The 20,538-nt window shown below is 62.9% G+C and overlaps 6 protein-coding genes across 6 annotated transcripts; all 6 read right to left on the bottom strand.

The window, feature by feature from the left end:
• Positions 1-11: 11 nt before the first annotated feature.
• On the bottom strand, positions 12-2,423 carry LSCM1_05103 (uncharacterized protein; the record flags this gene model as incomplete). The annotated part of the gene is made up of 1 exon (XM_067322578.1): positions 12-2,423. One exon carries the CDS (start codon positions 2,421-2,423, stop codon positions 12-14), a length of 2,412 nt encoding a protein of 803 aa, XP_067178441.1.
• A 3,033-nt stretch (positions 2,424-5,456) lies between these two features.
• On the bottom strand, positions 5,457-6,074 carry LSCM1_05102 (uncharacterized protein; the record flags this gene model as incomplete). The annotated part of the gene is made up of 1 exon (XM_067322577.1): positions 5,457-6,074. One exon carries the CDS (start codon positions 6,072-6,074, stop codon positions 5,457-5,459), a length of 618 nt encoding a protein of 205 aa, XP_067178440.1.
• Positions 6,075-7,829: 1,755 nt separating this feature from the next.
• On the bottom strand, positions 7,830-9,647 carry LSCM1_05101 (uncharacterized protein; the record flags this gene model as incomplete). Its single annotated transcript, XM_067322576.1, has 1 exon — positions 7,830-9,647. The coding sequence occupies one exon, from the start codon at positions 9,645-9,647 to the stop codon at positions 7,830-7,832; it is 1,818 nt and encodes a 605-aa protein (XP_067178439.1).
• Positions 9,648-10,254: 607 nt separating this feature from the next.
• Positions 10,255-11,835, bottom strand: LSCM1_05100 (uncharacterized protein; the record flags this gene model as incomplete). Its single annotated transcript, XM_067322575.1, has 1 exon — positions 10,255-11,835. The coding sequence occupies one exon, from the start codon at positions 11,833-11,835 to the stop codon at positions 10,255-10,257; it is 1,581 nt and encodes a 526-aa protein (XP_067178438.1).
• A 3,891-nt stretch (positions 11,836-15,726) lies between these two features.
• On the bottom strand, positions 15,727-15,963 carry LSCM1_05098 (uncharacterized protein; the record flags this gene model as incomplete). Its single annotated transcript, XM_067322574.1, has 1 exon — positions 15,727-15,963. The coding sequence occupies one exon, from the start codon at positions 15,961-15,963 to the stop codon at positions 15,727-15,729; it is 237 nt and encodes a 78-aa protein (XP_067178437.1).
• Positions 15,964-17,317: 1,354 nt separating this feature from the next.
• LSCM1_05097 (uncharacterized protein) lies at positions 17,318-19,978 on the bottom strand (the record flags this gene model as incomplete). The annotated part of the gene is made up of 1 exon (XM_067322573.1): positions 17,318-19,978. One exon carries the CDS (start codon positions 19,976-19,978, stop codon positions 17,318-17,320), a length of 2,661 nt encoding a protein of 886 aa, XP_067178436.1.
• Between the last annotated feature and the right edge of the window lie 560 nt (positions 19,979-20,538).

The following is a 20,538-nucleotide window of genomic DNA, read 5'->3' as shown; positions in this document are numbered from 1 at the left end:
CCTTCTGCTTCTCACATGCTCGTCGAGTACGGTGCGGCGCTCTCCTCCTCCATGCGCAGTCGGCGGTGCCCGTTGCGCATGCGGCTGACGAACTTCTTCTTGAAGGAGATTTCGTGTGGATGCAGCAGTAGCGCATCCATCGCGGCGCGGTTTCGCTGCAAGTACATAACCTCCTCGTGGCCACCGGCGTACACACCATGAGTGAAGAGCGCGGGCAGCGACGCCTGGTGAGAAACACGCATGGCTGGAGGCGCGGCAGTTGCGTGGAGGTGGTCGTCGGCGCTGCTCTGCGTCTCGCGCAGAATGAGCGCCTGATAGACAAGCCGCACCCACCGCATGGTTGACTCTCTCTGAGCTGTCGAGGCAGGGCGGAAGCGCGGAGCAGCAACCACGTCTGCGGTTGCGGAGTCCGCGCCGCCACACGGTGCAATGACGTCTTGGAGGTGGACAGGATGCACACCGCACTCCTCGCTGTCCTCCGCCGGCGCACCGCCATCATTCAGCGTGACCGGCGGTGGCGGCGATAACACCGCTGTGATGCGCACTAGTACATCCTGCAGGCTCGCATCCAGTGCGGCTGGAGAGGCCACTGCGCTCATCAAAGGCGTGTCCCGCCTGGCCGTGGGCCCCTTGCCGCCCTCGTCGACAGCCGCCGAAGCCTTCGTGTGCTGCAAGGCGATGCCACGCACCTCATCACGAACCACCGCCGAGGCAGCCAAGGTGGCCAACTCTGTCAGCGACATCATCAGTGGGACCAGTTTGCGTCGATGAAGCAGTCGCAGCCACTTGTCCTGCACCGCGCGCTTCTGCTCTGCCGTTCGCGTGCTGCAGAGGCATCTCCACTGCTCGTACTGAGACTGCTGAAATTGGTCATCGTCTGTGGCGTTAGCCGTATCGCGAGTAATTGCATGTTTCTCAGGCAAGTCTGTCGAGCAAGGAGGTCTAGCGGAAGCGGGCCCTGTACCCGTGGCGGTAGCAGTCGGAGGTGGAGGGGGGACTCCGTATACGACGACCGCCACAGCGCGCTGCAAGACGCGGCGCCGTATCCACTCGTGCAAGCAGAACAGGATTCTGTGCTCTCGCCGGGTGAGCGCGAACTCCACCTCCGGTATCGGTAGCGAGGCTTGGAAGAACGACGCCTGCAGAAGATCGTCGCGCCCACGCTTGTTGATGGCAGCTACAAGTGCATGGATGCGTTTCCGGTGCGTCTCAGGTAACGGAGAAGCCGAGGCAGGTGACGGCAACGATGCTGCGTCTTCCTCGGCGGTGCGCATCTTGGCATCGCAGTCCCTCTCGCTGCACGCCGCAGCAAGCAGTACTTCCCGATCAACGTACACCCCGCAGACCTTCTGTACTCGCCCGAAGTGGCGAACGTCGAAGCGGCCACTCCATGCAACAGACAGCCGCACCGCTTTCACTGGCACCTGTAGCTCGCGCGCTAGAACGGCACGGTATTGATCTCGCAGCTGATAGCTGTACGATGCAAAGCCCACGAAAAGATCCGGACTGACGCTGCCGTCCTGCGGCATGGGGGGCAGCGGCTGCTCCATTATAGCTCGGATGCGCTCAAGGTTGCGCTCATACAGCTCCTCCAGCCGCGTCCTTCCCGTCCGACAGCTCACGTCTTCCAATCCCCACCCTGTCGTCACATCATGAGCGGCGGCAGACGGAAAAGCGGCGCCGCCTGCAGTGGATGCATCAGTGACGTGGTCAGCGACAGAGGCGCCATCCACGTCACCCTTTGTCGGAGCCTCCTCCCTCGAAGTCGGAGGGGGATCATGGCGGTCATAGCCCTTCGACGTCGACAGTCGTGCTGCGGTGCCACGTCGCTCTGGAAAAGGTCTCGCGTGGCAGTCGGCTGGCGCTCGAGCTCGCTGATGGCGTTTCTGAGACACATGCTCCCGCGCAGCTGATGATGGCGAAGAATCGGAGGGGGGCCTCGTGTGTCGAGAGCCTCCCAGCTGCGGCAAGTCGCGCGACGAGCTGAACGGTGCGCGCGCCACCCCTGTGAGTGACGCACAGCAGCGGCGCGGCGTCTCCACTGCGGCGCACAGCAGAGACGAGCCTGCGAGTGGGGAGCGAGTGCACGCGGTAGTGTTTGGCAAAGACGACGCTGTTACCACAGAAACGGCACCGCCACACGAGCGCACGCATCGAAGTGTCTTGATAAGGGCCACACCATCCACTGGCAGCGCCTGCCACTCCGGCGTCGATTTGGCCCACCGGTCGCCTTCCCAGCAAGCCTGGAGAGGTAATGTCGCCGTTCTCGCGTGTGCCATGCATCCACTGACGCGGCGCCTGCTGTGTAGTCCTCTTGTCCCTCGTTGTCGTGGAAGGGCAAAAAGATCGCCAGCGACGCTGCAGTTCGTTAATGGCCCAGCGGCCGCCGCCACCAATGCTGCGCGCACGCACCTCAGCTGCATGGCTCTCTCGAGTGCCAGCACAGTGATTGTGACTTCTCAGTGTAACGCGCCGCCGCTGTTGGGGGGGTGATCGAGAGAGGGAGAGAGACAGAGACAGCACGCGAGAAGCGGTGAGCCGCGCTGGGCAGACGCGCTGCTATTACACCAGCGGCCCAGCGTCACAGAGCTCTGCTGGCAGGCCCCTCACAGAGAAAGAGAGACGCCAATACGCTGGGGTGACGCCTCTGAAAGCTAGTCAGCGCGTACACGGCCGTATGTTGAGGGCGAACGCTTGTGCGCCTCGGTCAGTGCCGATCCGAGTGTGGGTGTTCGCTGTTCTGTCCAAAGGCATCCGCACAGACGCGCATCCCTCACTTCGCTCGGGGTGAGGAGATAACGGCGAAGAGGCAAGGAGGGAAGTGAAAGGGTAAGCGCGAGTATCAGTGAGGAGGACGCTGCGGTACACAACGTGCATGCGTATGAGGTTTGCTGAGACAGAGAGAGGGGGGTCTGCGCCGCAACCTCAGCGCCGTCGTGTGCATGAAGGTCAGTGCACAGGTAGTTTTGGGTCCGCGTGCACGCATTCATGGAAGCAGAGGAGGAGGGGAAGGGGCGGCACACGCGAGGCGCCTCAACAACGCGCGCTCGAGTGGCGAGAGGGCAGTTGGGCGTCCGATGATATGGGCGCGGTCGCGTGGTGCCGCTTCGGGCGCTAAAGAGGCAGTAGCGCGCCGAAGCTCCAAGCCATAGTATGCGGGTGGCAGGCGATGGGAAGGATGTGAGCGGCCAGTTCTTAGAGAGCAGCGACAGCAGTAGCATCTGTGCATGTACCTCCACGCCACGGCTCCTTCCCCCTCCATCGGCGTACGCCCCTCCGCTGGCTTAATAAGGTCATCAGAACGCTCGTGTCAGCTCATGCGCCACCATGGGTTTCTTGGCCACTCTGCGCGCTGCCTGCGTATTGCCTACCCATTCCATGCACGCCCGACAGCGATTTCGGCGCGGGTAGCCTCGCATGAGCAAAGCCGAAGTTGTGCGCTCGTGGGCAGCTTGACGGGTGCAGGTACGGATGTGCAGGGCTTACACCCTCTGCGCAGGGCCCCACGTCCCATCGAGCACCGACACGCAACGCACACGTTGCAGACCTGCATCGACTTCACATAATACGCGAGCTGCTTTAGCACCGCTGCCGCCGGAGGTGTGGCCGTTGCCGGTGTACGCCTATCGCCTGCCCCTGGAGTGACCGCTGAGACCGCTTGGCGTCAGCGTTGGCTTCCAATCTGCGATGGGCATCAGCGTCCTTCCTGTCACTGCAACGACACGCGTGCAGAAGCTGAGTACCGTCGGCATGCGATGAGCAATAACAGATACTGTCGACCCGCGCAGCCCACTCGTCAAGAAGTGTTAGATGGTGCGGTCCGTCTAAGCGTCAGCATCGGGAAGGGTAGCGCCCTCCAGGGGCACAATCGGCGTCTTCCCTCTGCACCAAACGCGTGAGGTGTAAGAGACAGCGCTGCGGCTCCGTCAGCCTCGCCCCAGCCAAGCCACCGCCGCCGAACTCTAAGGCAGCATCGAGTGCGACGGCCCGCAGTGCCGCCCACAGCGCGGCTTACTCCACCGACTTTCGCAGCCCATCCACGCCATGCACAGAAAGGTGGCACGGCTGGTGCTCGTTGCGGCGCACCCCACATCCACCGTTACTTCCTGGTGACATGCACTGGCTGTGCTCACTCTTGTTCCTGCGGCGGGAGCGACATAGGGATGGCGTGAGGCTGCCGCAGAGCCGTTGAGCTGCTGAGCCCCCATGGAGGCCACGTCGCTGTCCAAGAACAGCTTTGGTTTCTGAAGATCGAAACGTCATCTTTGCCCCTCATAAGCAACTGGTGAGCGCCTTCGCCGGCGCTTCGGCCGGCCCCCCATGTGTGACTAAGCTCTGTCGGTAGTGCCGGAGCTGTTCGTTGCCGCGGAGTAAAATCTCATAGCGTCTTCTGGTCCAGCAGCGGCGACAGCGGTGCCGCGAGTGTGAGCCGTCCCCTGGGCGATCGACAAGCCCCACTGAGCCTCACTGGGCGGCGCAAAGCTAAGCCTCCGTCGCCGTCGAAGAGCAGCGCAGTAACCGCAGCGGCGTGATCGACGGCTCCGCTTGGGTCTCCTCCAGCGGCACGCCGAACTCCTCAGCGTTGAGCGTCGGTAGCGGCAGAGCTGAGAGTCGGCTCACACCGCGGTCGCCGCTACCGCTGCCGATGCCGTGTTCCAGTTCACCACCGTCACCACCTCGTCCGCTGCGCTGGCCAAGACGTGCGATGGTGGCGAGCGAATCGGTGGGCAGAGTTGCCCGGCGAGAGACTGCCACGCTCGCGCACCTCGATTAATTCACCGCACACGGGGGCAACGCACAACCCACTCTGGCGCCATACGATCGTGCACGCCTACAGCGGCGTTCCGCACTCCGAAGGCATACTTCACAAGGCGCAGAGACAGGAGACAGACAAAAGTGACTTCAATGAAGTTGGCCAGCGGCTTGAGGTAGCTCGCTTGATCATCGAGGCGGTTTCGGGAGGTCCATCTCCACAGGCAGCGCCGCCGCCACTGCTGCCCACCGTCGGCCGGCCGAGGCGGCTCTCTAGGCCCAAAGCAGGTCCACAAGCCACGGACCCTTGTGGTGACCACGTACGGTTTACCCTGCTGGAGGAGCACCGCATCGAAAGCAGAGCACACCGCATGATGCGGTCAGTGCGACCGGAGCAGCATCCGGGCAGTACATGACGAAAGCGTGCGCGCCGCGGTGACTGCACCAAAGTACCTCCGCAAGGGCGGCGCAGAGCCACAGCACGCAGAAGCGCCTGGCAAGTACGCCACCTGTCACTGTCAGCAGCAGGATTACACGGCCGACGGCACAGAGGCCGTAAAACGGGATTACGGCCAGCGGAGACGAGTGCAGCGGAAACGACCCCCACGCGCCGATGATCTTGGGCAGCGTAGCGCGCTAGGGGAGAAGCACGGTTGCACGACGACCAGGTGTGCTCCGGTGCTGCGCGAGGGGAAGCCGCGAGCCTACGCAGCGGCCCAGGGGCATCGGCTGCCGTGCTGCCGCGGCGATGTCCTCCGTCGTTGCAACGAGAGACCCACGGCCGCGTCCGGCCGTAGCCGATTCCTCTGGCCGACGGCGGTGGGCCCAGCCCCGTCATTCACCACAGAGGCAGTGGCCCCGGGTACCACAGACCTCTTCGCGCCATCGGCATTGAGGCAAACAACGTCGCCAGGCCGGCGGTGCACAATGCACATGTGTGGAGTGCGGCTGTGCGTAAATTTCTTCACAAGATCAGAAGCATCACGGCCATTCCCACGGACCGCGCCCTCGCCAGCGCGTTCGAGGTCACCGGTAAACCCGACGTCTGCGCCGCTGTACGTCACGCCTGAAGATCTGCTCTTCGCGGGTGAGCCCTTGTCCCTGCGGACGCCTTTGCTTCTGCTGCCCCTGCGATGACTGCTGCTCCCCAGGGCTGCGAGGGTGTTCCTGGCAGCGGTGAGCATCACGATATGGCCCGTCTCCAAGAAAAAAAAAAGAGCACCGTTGTGGATGACGCACATGCCCTCATCGAAGACCAGCGCCTGAGACACATCGAAGTGCAGCCCCACAACCACCTCAGCACCGTCCGGGTCCATCGCCATCGCCGGCGTTCGGTCCTGCGACGCCGCCACCGCTACGGCCACCGCTACGGCCACCGCTGCCCTCTTCGCGCCTCGTGAAAGTCGGCGCCCCGAGTAAAGGCCTGGCCATCTGTGCAGAGAAGACGGTGGAGCGGAGAAGAAGCGAACTACGCGAGAGGGCGAGAGTGAGCAGCGGGTGAAAGAGATGGTACACCACGGTCAGCAGCCAACCCGCCCACGACTGCAAGCCGACAGCATACGGGAAGGTGGTAGGGAGCTCCGCGGAGAGCCCACAGCAAAGCCATCACCGTCGCCAGTCGCGGCTCCGTTGACGCCGCTGCCATCTCTGGTGCCCCTGCGCCTGTCACTGCTCCCGCGACCTCGGAAAGAGTCGTTGAGCCAGTCTGAGGGTGCATGCTCGGGCAGAGTAAGATTCAACGACGAGGCCGCTGCAACGGAAAACGTGGGCTCGTTGCGCGACATTGCCGGGCGCGGTGGCGCCCCCTGCGTCGAGTGCATCACGGACGCTCCCAGCGTGGGCTTAGGGAAGAAGGGGGGCGTCTGACGGCAGCGGCGCTCTTCAGGAAAGACCGTGCCAGCCGGCGTCCCGGTAGCGAATGAGCCTCATCTGCTTCGTGATGGACGCGTGTGCTGCGTACGTGTGGCACTGTGGTAAGCAGCGCCACATGGCATCAGGTGACTGTGGTGATGTAAGGGAAAGGCAGAAACGGGCACACCGCACTGGTGCGCCGGGCGCCTTTTCCCCACACACACAGCCAAGGGAAAGAGAAAGAGGGGAGACGAAATCGGCGCTAAAGGCAGTCCAGCGCTACAGCGGCTGAGCGAGCGGCGTCAACCGGCACGCGCGTTCGGCACATATCGGCAGCGAATGCGGGATTAACAAGCGCAGAAGCCACACGGTCCAACCGAGTGAACGAGTCCTGCGTACTGGACGCAGGAAGGGGAGATCGGGAGCGAGGGGGGCGGTTACCGCCGACACAAGACCAGAAGGCGGCAGTGCGTACTCACTTGCGCATGCATACTGTGCGCATCTTGGGAAGGGGAGGGGAGGGGATGTCCACTCCAGGGCAGCCTTTCCCCCTTTCCGCGGCGCATGCGGTTCTCACTGTCTTTTTTTGGTTGCGGGTCACAGTGGAAGTGTTGCTGGTGCGTCTCTTTGTGTTCGCTCTCGTCTCTATAGGCGGATGAAGGAGGTAGAGAGAAGACAGCGAGAGAGAGACACACACAGACACACGCACCCGCGCACACGCATAGGCAAACACGAAACGGTGCAAGAGCTAATGTACAGAGACAGACAGAAGAAACACCGGGCATACACCTGTGCACATGCAGAGACGCTGACTCACATGTATGATGAGAAAGGCCGAGTCTGCGCCGGGAAAAGCGTCCCGTATGCTCCCGCAGGCGCACGCCCCATCCTCCGCCCTTCGCATCCATCCAGTCCTTCGCGAGCAGCGCCTCCGCCTCGTTTTTTGGCCCCACACTTCTACCGCCAAACAGCCGCGCTCACAGCAGAGAAAAGAGCGTTCCGACCGCCTCATCGACATCCCGCAGTTGGGACGCCAGAGGGGGATACAGAGATTCAACACGCGAAGAGCCGCCGTAAGTGAGGCGCAACGAGTGTCTGGGAGAGAGGAGGAGGAGCGCGGCAGTGGCGACGGCGGCGAACTCGTGGAAGGGATCATCGAAATCGCGTTACAGCGCACTGTGTCCCCCCATACGCGTCGCCCCATCCTTTCCCACCGTCATCCTTCGCTACGGCATCTTTACTTGTATCCACGGGTGCTGCAACAGCTGCTGCACCGTTGGCCGCTTTTCGGGGTCTCGGATGAAGCACTGCCGCATGAAGTCTAAGCAGCCCGGCGTCGCCTCCTCTTCCGGAATCTCCGTCGGCATCCCGCTGGCGGACGCGATCATCATGATAGCGGCTGGCGCATTCGTCTTGCACGGCCACGGTGGCCGCCCCGTGAGCATCTCCGCCACGGTACACCCCACCGACCACACGTCTGCCTTGTAGCTATACCCGCTTCCGCTCCCGGACGCGTCCACCACCTCGGGTGCCATCCAGTATGGTGTGCCGATCACAGTGCTGCTCTGCGACACCGCGTCTGTCAGCCGCCGCGCCGCGCCGAAGTCAACAAGTTTGATCTGCGACTTGGCCGCTGGATCAACGGTAGTGTCCACGAGCACGTTGTCACCCTTGATGTCGCGGTGAATGATGTTCTGGCTGTGCAGGTAGTGCAGTCCGGCGAGCAGCTGCTGCGTCCAGCAGCGCACCACCGAGGGCGGAAGCGGCTTGAACTTCTTGACGAGCGCGGAGAGGGAGCCGCCGCCTATGTACTCCATGAACATACAAATGGATGCACTCTCCGAATCGTAGTACGCCCCCTTGAACGTGCAAAGGTTCGGGTGTCGCAAGCGACGCATCATGTTGATCTCACGCGAGAGTGAGACGAGCTCGAGGGCGCCGAGGTGATCTGTAGCCGTCTTCTTGTTGCCCAGCTCCACACACTTGACAGCGTGGAAGCTGCCATCCGGAAGAAGCCCTAGATAGACAGAGCCGTAGGTGCCGCGGCCGATGAGGCTGCCTTTGTGCCACTGCCGCAGCTCGCCAGTGTTGGCGGTCTGCAGCATCTCTGGTGTGAGGTCGTCAGGCGATAGCGTCGCCCAGGCAGTGTACTGCGCCTCCTCCTCCGCCGATGGGCGCAGAGGCGCGATGGCGTCTTTGGTGTCGCCCTCGTCGGTCGTGGGTGCCTGCTCGCCTTCCGGGGAGGTGGTGTGGGTCGCTTCTTTTGAGGCGTCCAGGAGGTGTGAGCCGTCCATCGCGGCTGTTCTCCTGCCGTCCTCGCCTACCAGCGCTGTGGTCAGGGGAAAGGGCGACGTCGGCGGCTGCTCGGAGGCCGAGATGGGAACGCGATTTTGGTCAGCGCTGTTGCCCGTCGCGCGCCTCATAGCCGCATCCCCCTCTAAGGACGAAGTGAGCACCTGTACGCCCTGGCCCGGGTCAGCCATCGGTCCTGGCTTCACCTCGGGAAGCTTGCCGCCTTTGGCTTCGATAGAGGACGCCTGTTGCTGACTCTCCTCAGGAAGATGTGAAGACGCACCAACCTCAGAGGGAGGCAAGCTCCTCATTGCTAACGCAGGGCTAACGCGGCGCTCGGGTGTGGTGGTGGTGGCCCCACTCGGGCCGAAAAGCTGTAAGGCGAACGGCGACGCACCTGTCAAGGGCGGGAGAAGCGCACCATTGCCGACCCTCTTTCGCTTTTCCTCGCTGAGCTGTTCTACATCGAACGGCCGCAGGGTGTCCCTCGCACCACCGCCACCGGGGCGCGTAAAGACGGACTCCGTAGCGGCAGCAGAGGCCAAGGGCGGCGTGGGCACGACAGGCTCGTTTGGCCACGACGTTGCCGCCCTTGTCGCTCTCGCAGCGGCGGTTGGAACATCACGTCGCGTGCCGCACCGGCTGCAGAAGCGCGCGCTCGCCTTGTGAAATGCAGTGCCGCATTGATCGCACGCCCCTACAACGCCACCGCCGTTGCCGATGGCCTTCGCCGGCCCGCCGCCTCCCGACATCTGAGCACGCGTGTGCAGCCGCTGCAGAAAACTGAAGAAAAGAGAGCGAGCAAGAATGAGGTTGGGCGAAAGGGGCAGTGCAACTGCCTCTGCCCGTGTGCAGGAGAGCGCAGATGTATGTCGTGCGGGCGAGGGTGCCAAGTGTATGCTACGCGCACGTTTTATGACTGTCTGGTGAACGCGACCTGAGAGGTGGTCGCACCCACTGAGAGAGGGGAAGGGGAAGAACAGCAGCAGCGGCAGCGGTTGCGCTAAAATGAAGCATGAAAAGAAAAGGGAGGGAGCCGGGGGCACATTGCGACGCGGCTGAGAGGCGCAGTGGAGCTGAGACAGGAGGCGGATGTAGGCAGCGAGAGAGAGAAACACGCGTGCAGCGCCACAACGCGTGACAAGACGCCGCTGCGGATGCCACTGATAGAGCTCCGAGCTCGGTGCTTCGTGTCCACGGCTCTTTCCTGTTCTCTCTCTCCCCCTCCCCCTCCCGGTCAGCGCCTAACTTATTTTGTTTTTCTTCGAAGAGCGCAGCAACGGTGCAGCACACACACGTCCACAATGATGAAGGAAACTTCTGTGTGTCTGATCGACACGTCCGTCAGCAAATTTCACATCAGCTCAAAGGGCGGTGACGCGAGGGGGGGTGTCGTGGCTGGCGGCCACTCCCGTTGCTGTCGGCCCCACCCGCCACAGTCTCCGCGGTCCCGTCTGTAGCTTCCTTAGAAGCGCCGTTGCCAGTCCCACCCTTCGGCGCTTCTGTCCGCAGAAGCATCTCCTCCAGCTTAGCGCTACGATGCAACGCCAAAACATGCCTTGCCTGCCGCTGGTGCAACTCCTCCATCATATTACCGTCCACTGTAGTCACATCCCCCTTGCAACGCTCGATCGCCTCGATGATGCGCTGCGCCCACACCACCTCCGCTTCCGCTGGAGTGAATGCCGCGTTGGTCGGCTCTATCTGCGACGGGTGGATGAGTGTCTTGCCATTGAGGCCCAGCAAACGGCACTCCTGCAAACTGCGGCGGAAGGCGGCTTTGTCGGTGGGGTTGTTGAAGACAGCGTCGATCACAAACATGTCATGCGCGCGAGCCGCCAGCAGCACTTGCGCTGTGCTCTGCCACAGCGGCAGCCGCGCCGTAATGTGCAGGGACTCCTTGACGGCCTCGCTAACGGAGCCGTCGTCGGTGGCGCCCGGCAGAGGCGAGGGTGTAGCCATGGGAAGCTGCAGCTCTGCGCTCAAGTCGTTGTACCCCATGACAGCGTACCGGTAGACCCGCTGCTTGCAGATCAGAGGCGCCTGTGTGATGGAAAGCGGAGTTTCGAAGAACGCCCAAAGCTGATGGTGCGGGCAGACGTAGTCCTCGATGAGCGCATACGTGCGCACCGTCGTCTTGGGCAACGCGATGCCTTCAATGGCGGGTCCGAGCAGACCCACAAGCTCCAGGTCCAGCATCGCAGTGGCTACATCAAAGTCCGGTGAGTTGATGCGCACAATAAGGCGCGGATACGGGTCGCCCACTTCATCGGCAGTCCCGGCACCCCCAGCAGCGGCGGCGGCCGTGGTGGTGGTGGCCTCGGTACTCCGTCGCACGCGCTGCTCCTTCTGGATGTCCTCCACAAAAGCCTGTATGTTCTCGCGCGCCCGCCGCTTCGACGAACGGCCGACGCTGTTCTCGAGGTCAAGTATGAAGCAATCGGCTGGCAGAGTTGGAATTTTGGCCAAAGCACGCGTATTCGAGCCTGGGACAAAGAGAACGCTGCGTGGGCACAGACCGGGGTTGCGCGAGATAAGTGGTGAGCAGCTCCGGCGAGCATGCGCGTCACTGGTCTGCCCGCGGTACGCGGTAGACGTGGTCGATGCAGGGCAGTGCTTGTCTTCGTCGATGCACTCGATGCCCGCCTGTGCCTCCTCGGCCGCAGCAGCATCCAGCTGACGGTCACGATAGACCTGAAAGTCGAAGTGGAGCCTTCGAAGCCAACCCGCAAGGCCCTTGTCGACGCCCAAGTCAGCGCTACCGCGACCGGGCGAGGGCGTAAATGACCAGAGGCCCCGAGAAGGTGTCCGCGTTGCCGCGGTGTTGCTGAGACACTGGAAGCGGAGCGAGGAAATTCGTTCGTGAAAGAACGCCGCGCTGCTGCGAAGAGTCCCAGTGGGGTGCGGTGCGCCCACCGCATCAGCCGCCCGCCTCCTCATTTTTTTTCGATCCACCCCCACCTTTCTCGCGCTCTCACGTCCGTTGACGGCCCCGCGCGCGCGCGCGTCGACTCGAAAGAAGACGCAACAAAAATAGACAAGAGCGATAAAGGCGAGCGCTGCCGCTCCAGCGGCTTTGAGAGACCTCCGCAGAAGAGGGGGAGAGCGATGTGTGGCGCAGACAGACAGTCTGCTGTTTTGGCCGCTTTCCCTTCTCTGGTGTGTGCCCAGTGCTCTTCGCAGGAAACGAACGGCACCCTCCCCATGATGACGAGCGAAGAAGCAGTAAAGGCGGCAGATGATAAGGACAGCGACGGCAATCATGATAGCGGGAGATGTGACGCACGCCAGCACATTCTTGGGCGCGAACACCAGCGAACACATATACAAATCTGCGCTGGCGCAGACACTGCACACTTGTGCATGCACACCCGCCTCTCCAAGCACAACACGGAGGAGGCAGGAGGTGTCACTGACGCTATTGACGTTTGCTTCCCCCGAACGTGTCCATTCCACCACGCACACACGCCCACAAATATATATGTACATATATATATATACAAGTATACACGTGGGTGGGCAGACGCATCTCAGTCCATTCAGACTGCAGCGCAACGACGACGCAGCCCTCGCCGTCCAGGATGAAGCACTCTGCCGCCAAATCGGGGAAGTGCACCTCACGGAGCTCTGCTCAGCTCTCCGTGTCCCCTTCTTTTTTTTCTGGTGAAGGACTAGCGCTGTCGCCGCCACACAGAACCCGAGTGCAATGCGCGCCTCGACCTAAACACGCCACCTGCAGGGTCCTGCGCGAGGGTGTGGGCAGTGGCACCTGCCGTTCGGGTGAAAAGGGGGCAGCCGACGTGCATGCGCGCCAGGGTCAGGGAGGGAGCTGAAAAGCTCCCGGTCAAGGTCCACGGAGACCGTGCACCTTGCCATCATCTCATGTTTCTTCCTGAGACGCTTCAAGCAGCTGCGCTTCATAAAGTAGCGCAGCGGCACTGCATGTTAGGTTCGGGGAGACTCGGCCATGTAGTCCCCGGCTGTAGTCGAGATGCTTCCCGCTCCTGCACCTCATCAGGCCACCCAGCTGGATACAGGAGATGCCTTCTGCTTCGCGCACGTGCGCTTCGGGGCTGATGAGAACGCAGTCCCGCGCGCCTTTTCCCACGTACCGCTCCTACCCCCCCCCCCAGGCATCTGCATACGCTGTTGGTACGTGCGATACATCATGTGAAGTGCGGTCAACAGCGCGTGCGCATGGCGCTCACGTTTCTTTCGCTCGCGTCCCAGGGCCCCCTTCTGTGCGACGCTGTCGTCTGATGAGTGGGGGGGAGGGAGGCGACAGTTCGGCGCAAAACGGAAATGGAGAAATGCCGCGTCCACCGCGGCAGCCGTGTGAGTGCCACTCCGAAAGGAGGTGAGAAAACGTCTGCGGGTGCCGATGCGAGATACCCGAGGGATCAGGAGGCGAGTGCGGCAAAAGAAGCGAGCGCGCTGCGGGGTCAGAGTGACTACACGGCCCCGGTGCAAGACCGCGCTGCCACTTCGAGCTCTCGCTTGCCGCAGAAAAGAGGAAGCGCCGGTTCAACACTCGAAAGAGATCAGCTGAGTACCATTCACGCGCTTAACCTCCCCCCGGTGCCTTTGCTCCTCTTCCATGCGTGCATGTTACTCCGGTGACGTGCGCAGGGTGTGTCACATTCACATCCGCAGAGAGAGCGAGAGGGGGGTATGGGGTGAACGAGTTGCTCCTCATGAGCTGTTCCGTACTTGCGAAAGGGTGTGGCCTCTGCGTCTGCCACCACCACCGCAGCCCGTTTACCATCACCGCGTCATCACGGAGCAGTCGCACGCACACACATTTGAGCTCATCACAGAGGTCCTCTCTCACTCAAACATCGTTGTCGCCGCCTCCGTTGCGGACGCCGCTGTTATTTGCTGCGGCATGCCTTGCCTCACGCGATGTGTTGCCGTCACCATCGATGTAACATGCTGTTCAAACGATTAGCCGACAGCCTCCCCTGGCGCGCCCAGGCGTGGAAACAGAGGGGACGGGACGAGGGCGAAAGGGAAGACCCTCTGGGACTATCTGATCCCCCCTCGGTCCCGCCTGCGCGCCTTCGCGTTTCCACGGTCATCACAGCCAGCCGCACTGTCTCTCGAACCACCCACGGAGCTAGGGCTCCGCCTTCACTCTCGCACTATTCTTCTACCGTTCTACGGCGAGGCCCCTCCGGGTGACGCCGAAGAGGGGGGCACACACTACCACCTCCGGCTATGTGAGGACTCAGAGCTCCAAAGCCGCGGTCGTGAGTGGCAGGAAGTGCGGCAATCTTGCACACAGCACCCCTGCCAACGCTGAGCGACGCCTAGCGATGGGCATACGGTCAAGTTCCAAGAGCCGCGGGTGGAAGGCTCAGTAACGCGCCGCCACGGGTGCCAGTAGTCATGGCCCTGGCGCGACGCCGCTCAGGGCTATGACCTGCGGCAGAAGGAGCTCGCTTGGCAAAGAACTCTGCGGGAGGGCAGAGGTGCACCCCCCACCCTTCTGCAGCGGGGGCCTGACGTGGTGAGGTAGCCCACTAGCGCCGCAGAGGAGGGCAACATCGCACGCGCATGATGCAGTGGTCCTACAAAGGAGCAGCGTTCTCGGGCTGGCTGGCTGCTAAACAAAGTCCGCGGAGAGGGAGCCCTGCGTTCCTACAGGCACTCATGGAGTTTGGCGTACAGCTCTTGCAGCTGCGTCGTCACCTGCGCCAACTCGTAGATGGCGCAATGCTTCGTGAAAGTCGGGTGGTCCGTCACTACACGCACCGGACTGCCCTCGCCCATGAGCTCGCGCTACGCTCTTTCCCGCTTGGCGTCCGTGTCATAGTCGGCTCCCAAAAGCTCCGCGTCCACAGGGACTATGGGCACATACGCGTTGCCGGACGCCACAACCGGCTCACCGTAGACGCGCTCGACCTGTCTCGCCTGCGTGTATGGGAGTAATTCAACCAATGTGTGGCACGACGGGCGCCTTGTCGCATTCATCCACACGGCGTTGATGAGTGCTGCGCCGTGAAAGCCGACCATCACATCTGCATGGCGCGCGAGGTAAAACTGCCCCTCCGCGCTAGAATGTGTGGCGCACTGCGTGTCGGCGTACACCTGAAACCCGATATTCTTGGCGACGGTGATGAGCTGGTCCTCATCGATGATGCGCGGGCGCTTGCGGTTGATCCACAGCAAGCGTGGACGCCGACGCAGGCTTCGATCGCCTTGGTGAGCCTTCGCCAGCGCGGTATCCTGTGGCGGCCAGGCGCCCGAACCGCAGGGGTGTAGAAGACGCCGCCCACCCGCGCCGCCTCCAGTTCTTCTGCGGGCGACCTCCTGTCGCCCTCCAGGGGCGCGCCGCCAAAGTGCCGGTTCACGACGCGGCGCATGTACCCGTACCCCGACGGGCTGAGTACCCTCGTCCAGCACCCCGACTGACGGCACGACGAGCCCGCCACAGAAGCAGTACATCGGTCCCCCGCGACACTTCGCCAGCGCGAATGCGGCTGATGGGGGCAATCGAGAAGAAGGGTGAACTCCGTCGGCTCCGAGAAGGCGTTGGCCAGCCGCCGCGCCGCCTCGGACGCGTGTGCCGTCTCCTTTGCGGTGTCCATGAGCGGGGGTGAGAGGAATAGCTCCTGCTTCTGGACCTTGCGCCACGCCTCGCTCCCTTCCGATGAGTCGAAGCCGGGGCCGAAGCCCTCCCCTCCATGAGAGATCCCCACCCGCGTAGGGCCCCCCCATGCACCAGCGCGTACAGGTCTTCAGTCTACCCAGAAGCCGCCATCAGCCCACCAGCCGCCGGCACTGTGGTCAGCGGGTGATATTTGACGCCCCGCTTTAGCAACGCCTTCGTCAAGTTCGTGAAGAAGCTCTCGTAGTCCCCCAAGATGTAGGTCGCCGTGATGGCAGAGACGTTCGGCGGTAATGGCGTGTACACGCGACCTGACTGCACGCACATTGGGGCTCGAATGTTCGAGGGGACGTCACTGGTAACCACACCGTGCGGTGCCTCGTAGACCCGGATAGGGTTGACGAGAGGGTGCCGTGACAGGGGCGTCTGTGCCGCAGCGCACCTCTGCCACAGCCCATTCACCGTCGGCGGTGCCGAGAACCGTGTTGATACCGTTACTGGGAGCCGCAGAGGCTGCCCGCTGTGAAAGAGCTGGTGCCGCGAAGAGGGCGCGGCGGCGGCTGGAGGGAAGCGGTGAAGCCAGCAATCACACCTGCCCCTTGTCTCTACTGCGCCGCCCCAGCTGTAATGCCGCACCCCAGCGTAGGTGCACGGCGGCGTTGCACCGCGCATCGTCGACCACCACCACCTGGCATAGGAGCGCATGTCCTCCCACTGCTCATCCAATTCCTTGGGGCTGCTCGATACGGTGTAGCCGACGAAGCTGGCCAGGGCTACGAGAGAGAGGGAAAGATGCACAGAAACGCAGTGCGCGCGCGGTCACACTTTTGCGGCCGCGCTATTTTCCTGCGGTTGTCATTGTCCTTTCCCACGTCTGATGCCCCCGTCCCTGAACGAAGCGCGCGCGGTGTGGGCGAAGAGCGGCGCAACCGCATTTGTTTCGTTGCACCGAGGGAGTCGCACTCGGTCGTGATGGGAAGAAGGGCGGGGGAGAGATGTTAGACTGGGTTGTGTGCGTGCAAGAAGGATGAGGAGGTTGTGAGGCCCTTCTGCTCTGTGCAGCGGCGCTCTGTGAAAGCAGCAGGAGGTGGGAGGGGGGGGCAAAAGACGGCAGTGGGTCAAAAAAGAAAAAGGAGGTGCGGAAGAGGGCGGCGCTAACAGACACAAGGGCCGGGTGATAGGCGCACGCGTACGTGACGTCGAGAAAGGATACGCTTCTGCCGAAAAGGTGGCGGGCGAGGGAAGGAATGGGGGAGCTGCCTATGCGTACACATTATGTATATATGTGTGTATGTGTGTTCATGTCTCCACAGTTCAGCCAGTGCAACGTCCCCTTTCCATTGCTTCAGCCCCCCCGCCTCTCCCTTTTACGCAGCATGCCTCGACACACGCGCTGTGCGGCTACCACGTCATCATCGCTGTTTCGGGTTGGCGTCGGCCGCGTAGGTGTGCACACGATTTCGTTTTTTTCTTCGCTGGAGAGAGATGGGGAGTCTAACATGAGCACGAGGGAGAGCCCGGCCATGACTTCGATGGGAAAGGGGGTGGGGAGGAGGGCGCGGAGGGAGACGACACGTAGATGCGCAGAGCGGCGGCGCCTTTGCTACTCTGTCGTAATGTACGAGAAGGTCAGATGCACACCCGTCACAGGGGTACATCCAGCAGGGCAAGGCACCTTCCGCGAAAGAGGCGCAGGGAGGTCAAGCGAGCAGCGACCGCTACCTCGAGAGCGGTAGCTGTGGTATTGGGGCGAGCAGTGCGCCCCGGCAACGTCATCGCTGTTCTTGCCTACGGCTTGCTGCACAAGCGGCGTTAGCTGAGCACGTCGACATTCACCGCATCATCGGCGAGAAGTGACGCTGCGGCAAGTGCCAACGCTGTAGCGGGTTGGGACACTGCAGACAACGGATCCCCGTCACCGACGTCTTTGTGCTCGGCATTGACGTCTCCCGCAGCGGATGCGGCCTGTCTTCCAGAGCGGAGCACCACACATGGCAGAGGCTCACGGCTGCCGGTGTGAGAAATGAGGGCGTCGAGGTCCGACCTGCATCGCGAATGCTGCTGCGTGCCGCCACAGAGTCGCTGCACGGTGCGGATGCCTGAAGAGTGCCTCTTCACCTTCGCCGATCGATCCCCACTGGGTTGTCGCTGGGGATATCGACCCTGCTCGGGATTGGCACCATAGGAGCCGTGCGAGTCCACGGCTCTGCCAAGAGGGCCGCAAGTAGAACTAGCCCCGACGTCTACGCACCCGCCATCGTCGTCGTCCTCTCCATCGAGCAAGTGACTTTCGGAAAAGCAGTCGGCGTGATTCGTGCGCGATGCAGCGCCACGGCCAATGTGCAGGATGGGGCACCACCTCAGCGCATCTTCCCTTTCCCCCTCCTGTGAGGCAGTCGCCCTTGGTTCACGCAGCAGCAGCAGCCACGCCGACACCGACTCTGCCCCATAGCCCTCCGCTGTTCGGCCAGTCAAAGGCATCGCCTGCCGCTTTGCTCGCCGCTGCGCAGGCGGCACGCGATCATCGTAGATCAGCAAGGCAGTCTCTCTCTCTCGCTGTGCCGCAGTCACGGTAGCAAAGCGCGACAAGAGGGGCGACGGCGCGCCACCCGCAGAAGAAGGAGCACCGCCTTCCGGCGACATGAAATGTGCCCGTGACAGTGGCAACAGCGGTGACGCCGCCCGCGATTCTAGAGGGCCTCGCTGCCGGGCACTCACGACTTTCGGCTGCCCTGCCTCTACACTGCTTCGCTCCGTCGATAGGGCGCTCGCGACCGGAGAGGAGCCACAACGTCGCTGCGCCTCATCATCTTCAATAAGTGAGAGAGCAGCAGATGTGTGCGTCACTCCCGGCAGCCGAGGCGCCCGCCGGCGTGGTCGAGCAGGCGGACTCACAGAAGGCGGGAGCGCAAAGAGCGGGCTCGCACACGCCACCACTGGTGAGGGCGCCTCTGCGTGGGCGGCCTCCGTCGCTATAACCAGCTCAGGCGGTGGGAGAGGCGACGCTAAGGTGGCTGCGGGCCGTGCCGCCACAGTGGGAAAGGAAGATGGCGTCATGTGCTCTCGCGGGAGAGCGCGCCACCTGGGCTGCGATGGGGCCTCAAGCATCCTGGAAGGCACAGAGCCGCGACCCTGCGCGTTCACACGGTTGTACGCGACACCGCCCGGGCCAGACAGCACGGGACTGCCGCTACCCGAAACGATGCCTCCGCTGCCCGGCACTGCGGCGGAGGCGTGCAACGAAGCAGTGGGAACTGCCGCTGAGGTAACCGTCTGCCCAGCAGCAGCAGCAGCCGTGGAGGGCTGCGTGGCAGATGGCAGCGTCAGCCCCGGAGGCGGGGAAGATGAAGGCGTGTCCTCCTCCACCGCGGTGGTTGACGGCATGCTGAGTTGGCGTGTGGGAAGGCACTGTGTGGCAGTCGCCACGCTACCGGAAGGAGGCCCGGTGCTGGTCGGGCAGGCGACCCGCACGGGTGCCGGCAGAGCACCTTTCGCGCCACCCGAGGAAGAAGATGAAAGCGGCGCTGCCAGAGGAGCCTCAAGGGCCACTGGCGGGGACGCGACAGCAGCCGCGGCAGTAAGGGCGGCCTCAGTTGTGGTCGACCTCGCGCTAGATATGGATGCCGGAACCGGAGCAACGGCCAACTGCAAGGCCGGACGGCTCCTCGTGGCGGTGGCGGTGATCGATGCCGTGGCCTGCGGCATCCCAGCTGCAGCGGTGATCGACAGAGAGGTGGTCGAGGCCTCGACCTCAACAGCTGTGGCCGAGGACGGATTTTTACGTCGGAAGAAGACGTCCGCCGCAGCCCATTGTGGCTGCACCGCATGCGCGTCAGGGGCAGGTGACGTAGAGGCCGCCGGCAGCACCGCAGCAGCATCACCAGTAGCGGCTCTGCGTGGCGCAAGCTTCGTTTTCTCTTCCTTAGCTGAGCCCATTATCGTTGAGGTCATCGATGCGCTCACAGTCCAGCCACGACTCTTCAGTTGCTGCCTCCTCTGGGCTGTACCGCTGCCGCCGCGCTCGCGCTTGCCCGCTTCGCCGTTCGTTTCACTCGCGTTACCGTCCTTGCTACTACTGCTGCTGCCCCTTCGCTTCTCTTCCTGCAAGTCCGCTGGCGCCGCGGTGGCGATTGCCGCAGTAATTGGCTTGCCGAGACCTGAGGTCAGTGCAGGCCGAGCAGGCGACAAGGGCATCGACGAGGATGTCGAGGACAGCTCCAAAGAGCTCGAGGACCCCGCCCTTGAAGGCACTGATGCAGAGTCAGCGGCGGCGGCAATGGGCGACGGCGCTGGCAGTGACGGCGCCAAGAGAGGACTCCGCGACGTCGAAACTGCACCTGCGCCACCTCGCCACCGCGGGGCTGCCCCGCCTTCTTCATCTTCGCTGTCGCTGTTGTCAGTGTCTTGACCGCCGCCAAGGCGGAACTTCCGCACTGTGACAGTGGGCTGGTCGTCGTCGGCGCTCGTGAGCATGACACCACGGCGCCCCACTTGCGGGGCCCGAGAGGAGGCCGGCGCAAGAGACTTGCCGGAAGGGACAGGATGCAGAAGCCGTGTGCGCCGTGCCGTCACTTCGTCTGTATACAGGCGTATGTACCTTCGGGGAGGTGGGGAGGTGGGGAGGGGAAGGGTGAAAGCTGCATGATGCCGTAAGAAAAAGCAAGCCGAGCAGCGAGAAACGCAGTGCTCAGCCGTGGCAAGGGGCCGGGGGGGAGGGGCTCCATGGAAAGAGTGGAAGGATGAGCGCCGTCTCGGTCACGCCACCTTCCCCCTCTCGCTCTGCGTGTATGAGCTCCTCATGCACGCGGGCAAAAAAAAAGCGCGTGCGCGTATGCAACGATCGCTTGGCACGGCGCAGCAATGAGGGGCGCGGGAGGTGCTGTCGTCGTCGCTGACACGCATACGCGCCATGCCCGGGCACGCGAGGGAAGGGACAGAAAGGCAGAAAAAGCGCAATCAGTCGTGTCGAGGCCTTTTTCCTTCGTCAACGTCACACACACAGCACACACACACACACGTCACAACAGATGGAC

The sequence above is a fragment of the Leishmania martiniquensis genome, chromosome 24, assembly GCF_017916325.1.
Source record: "Leishmania martiniquensis isolate LSCM1 chromosome 24, whole genome shotgun sequence".
In the NCBI taxonomy this organism is placed as follows: Eukaryota; Euglenozoa; class Kinetoplastea; order Trypanosomatida; family Trypanosomatidae; genus Leishmania; species Leishmania martiniquensis.
Note: the sequence above shows the minus strand (reverse complement) of the source record. Positions and strands in the feature narration are given on the sequence as shown.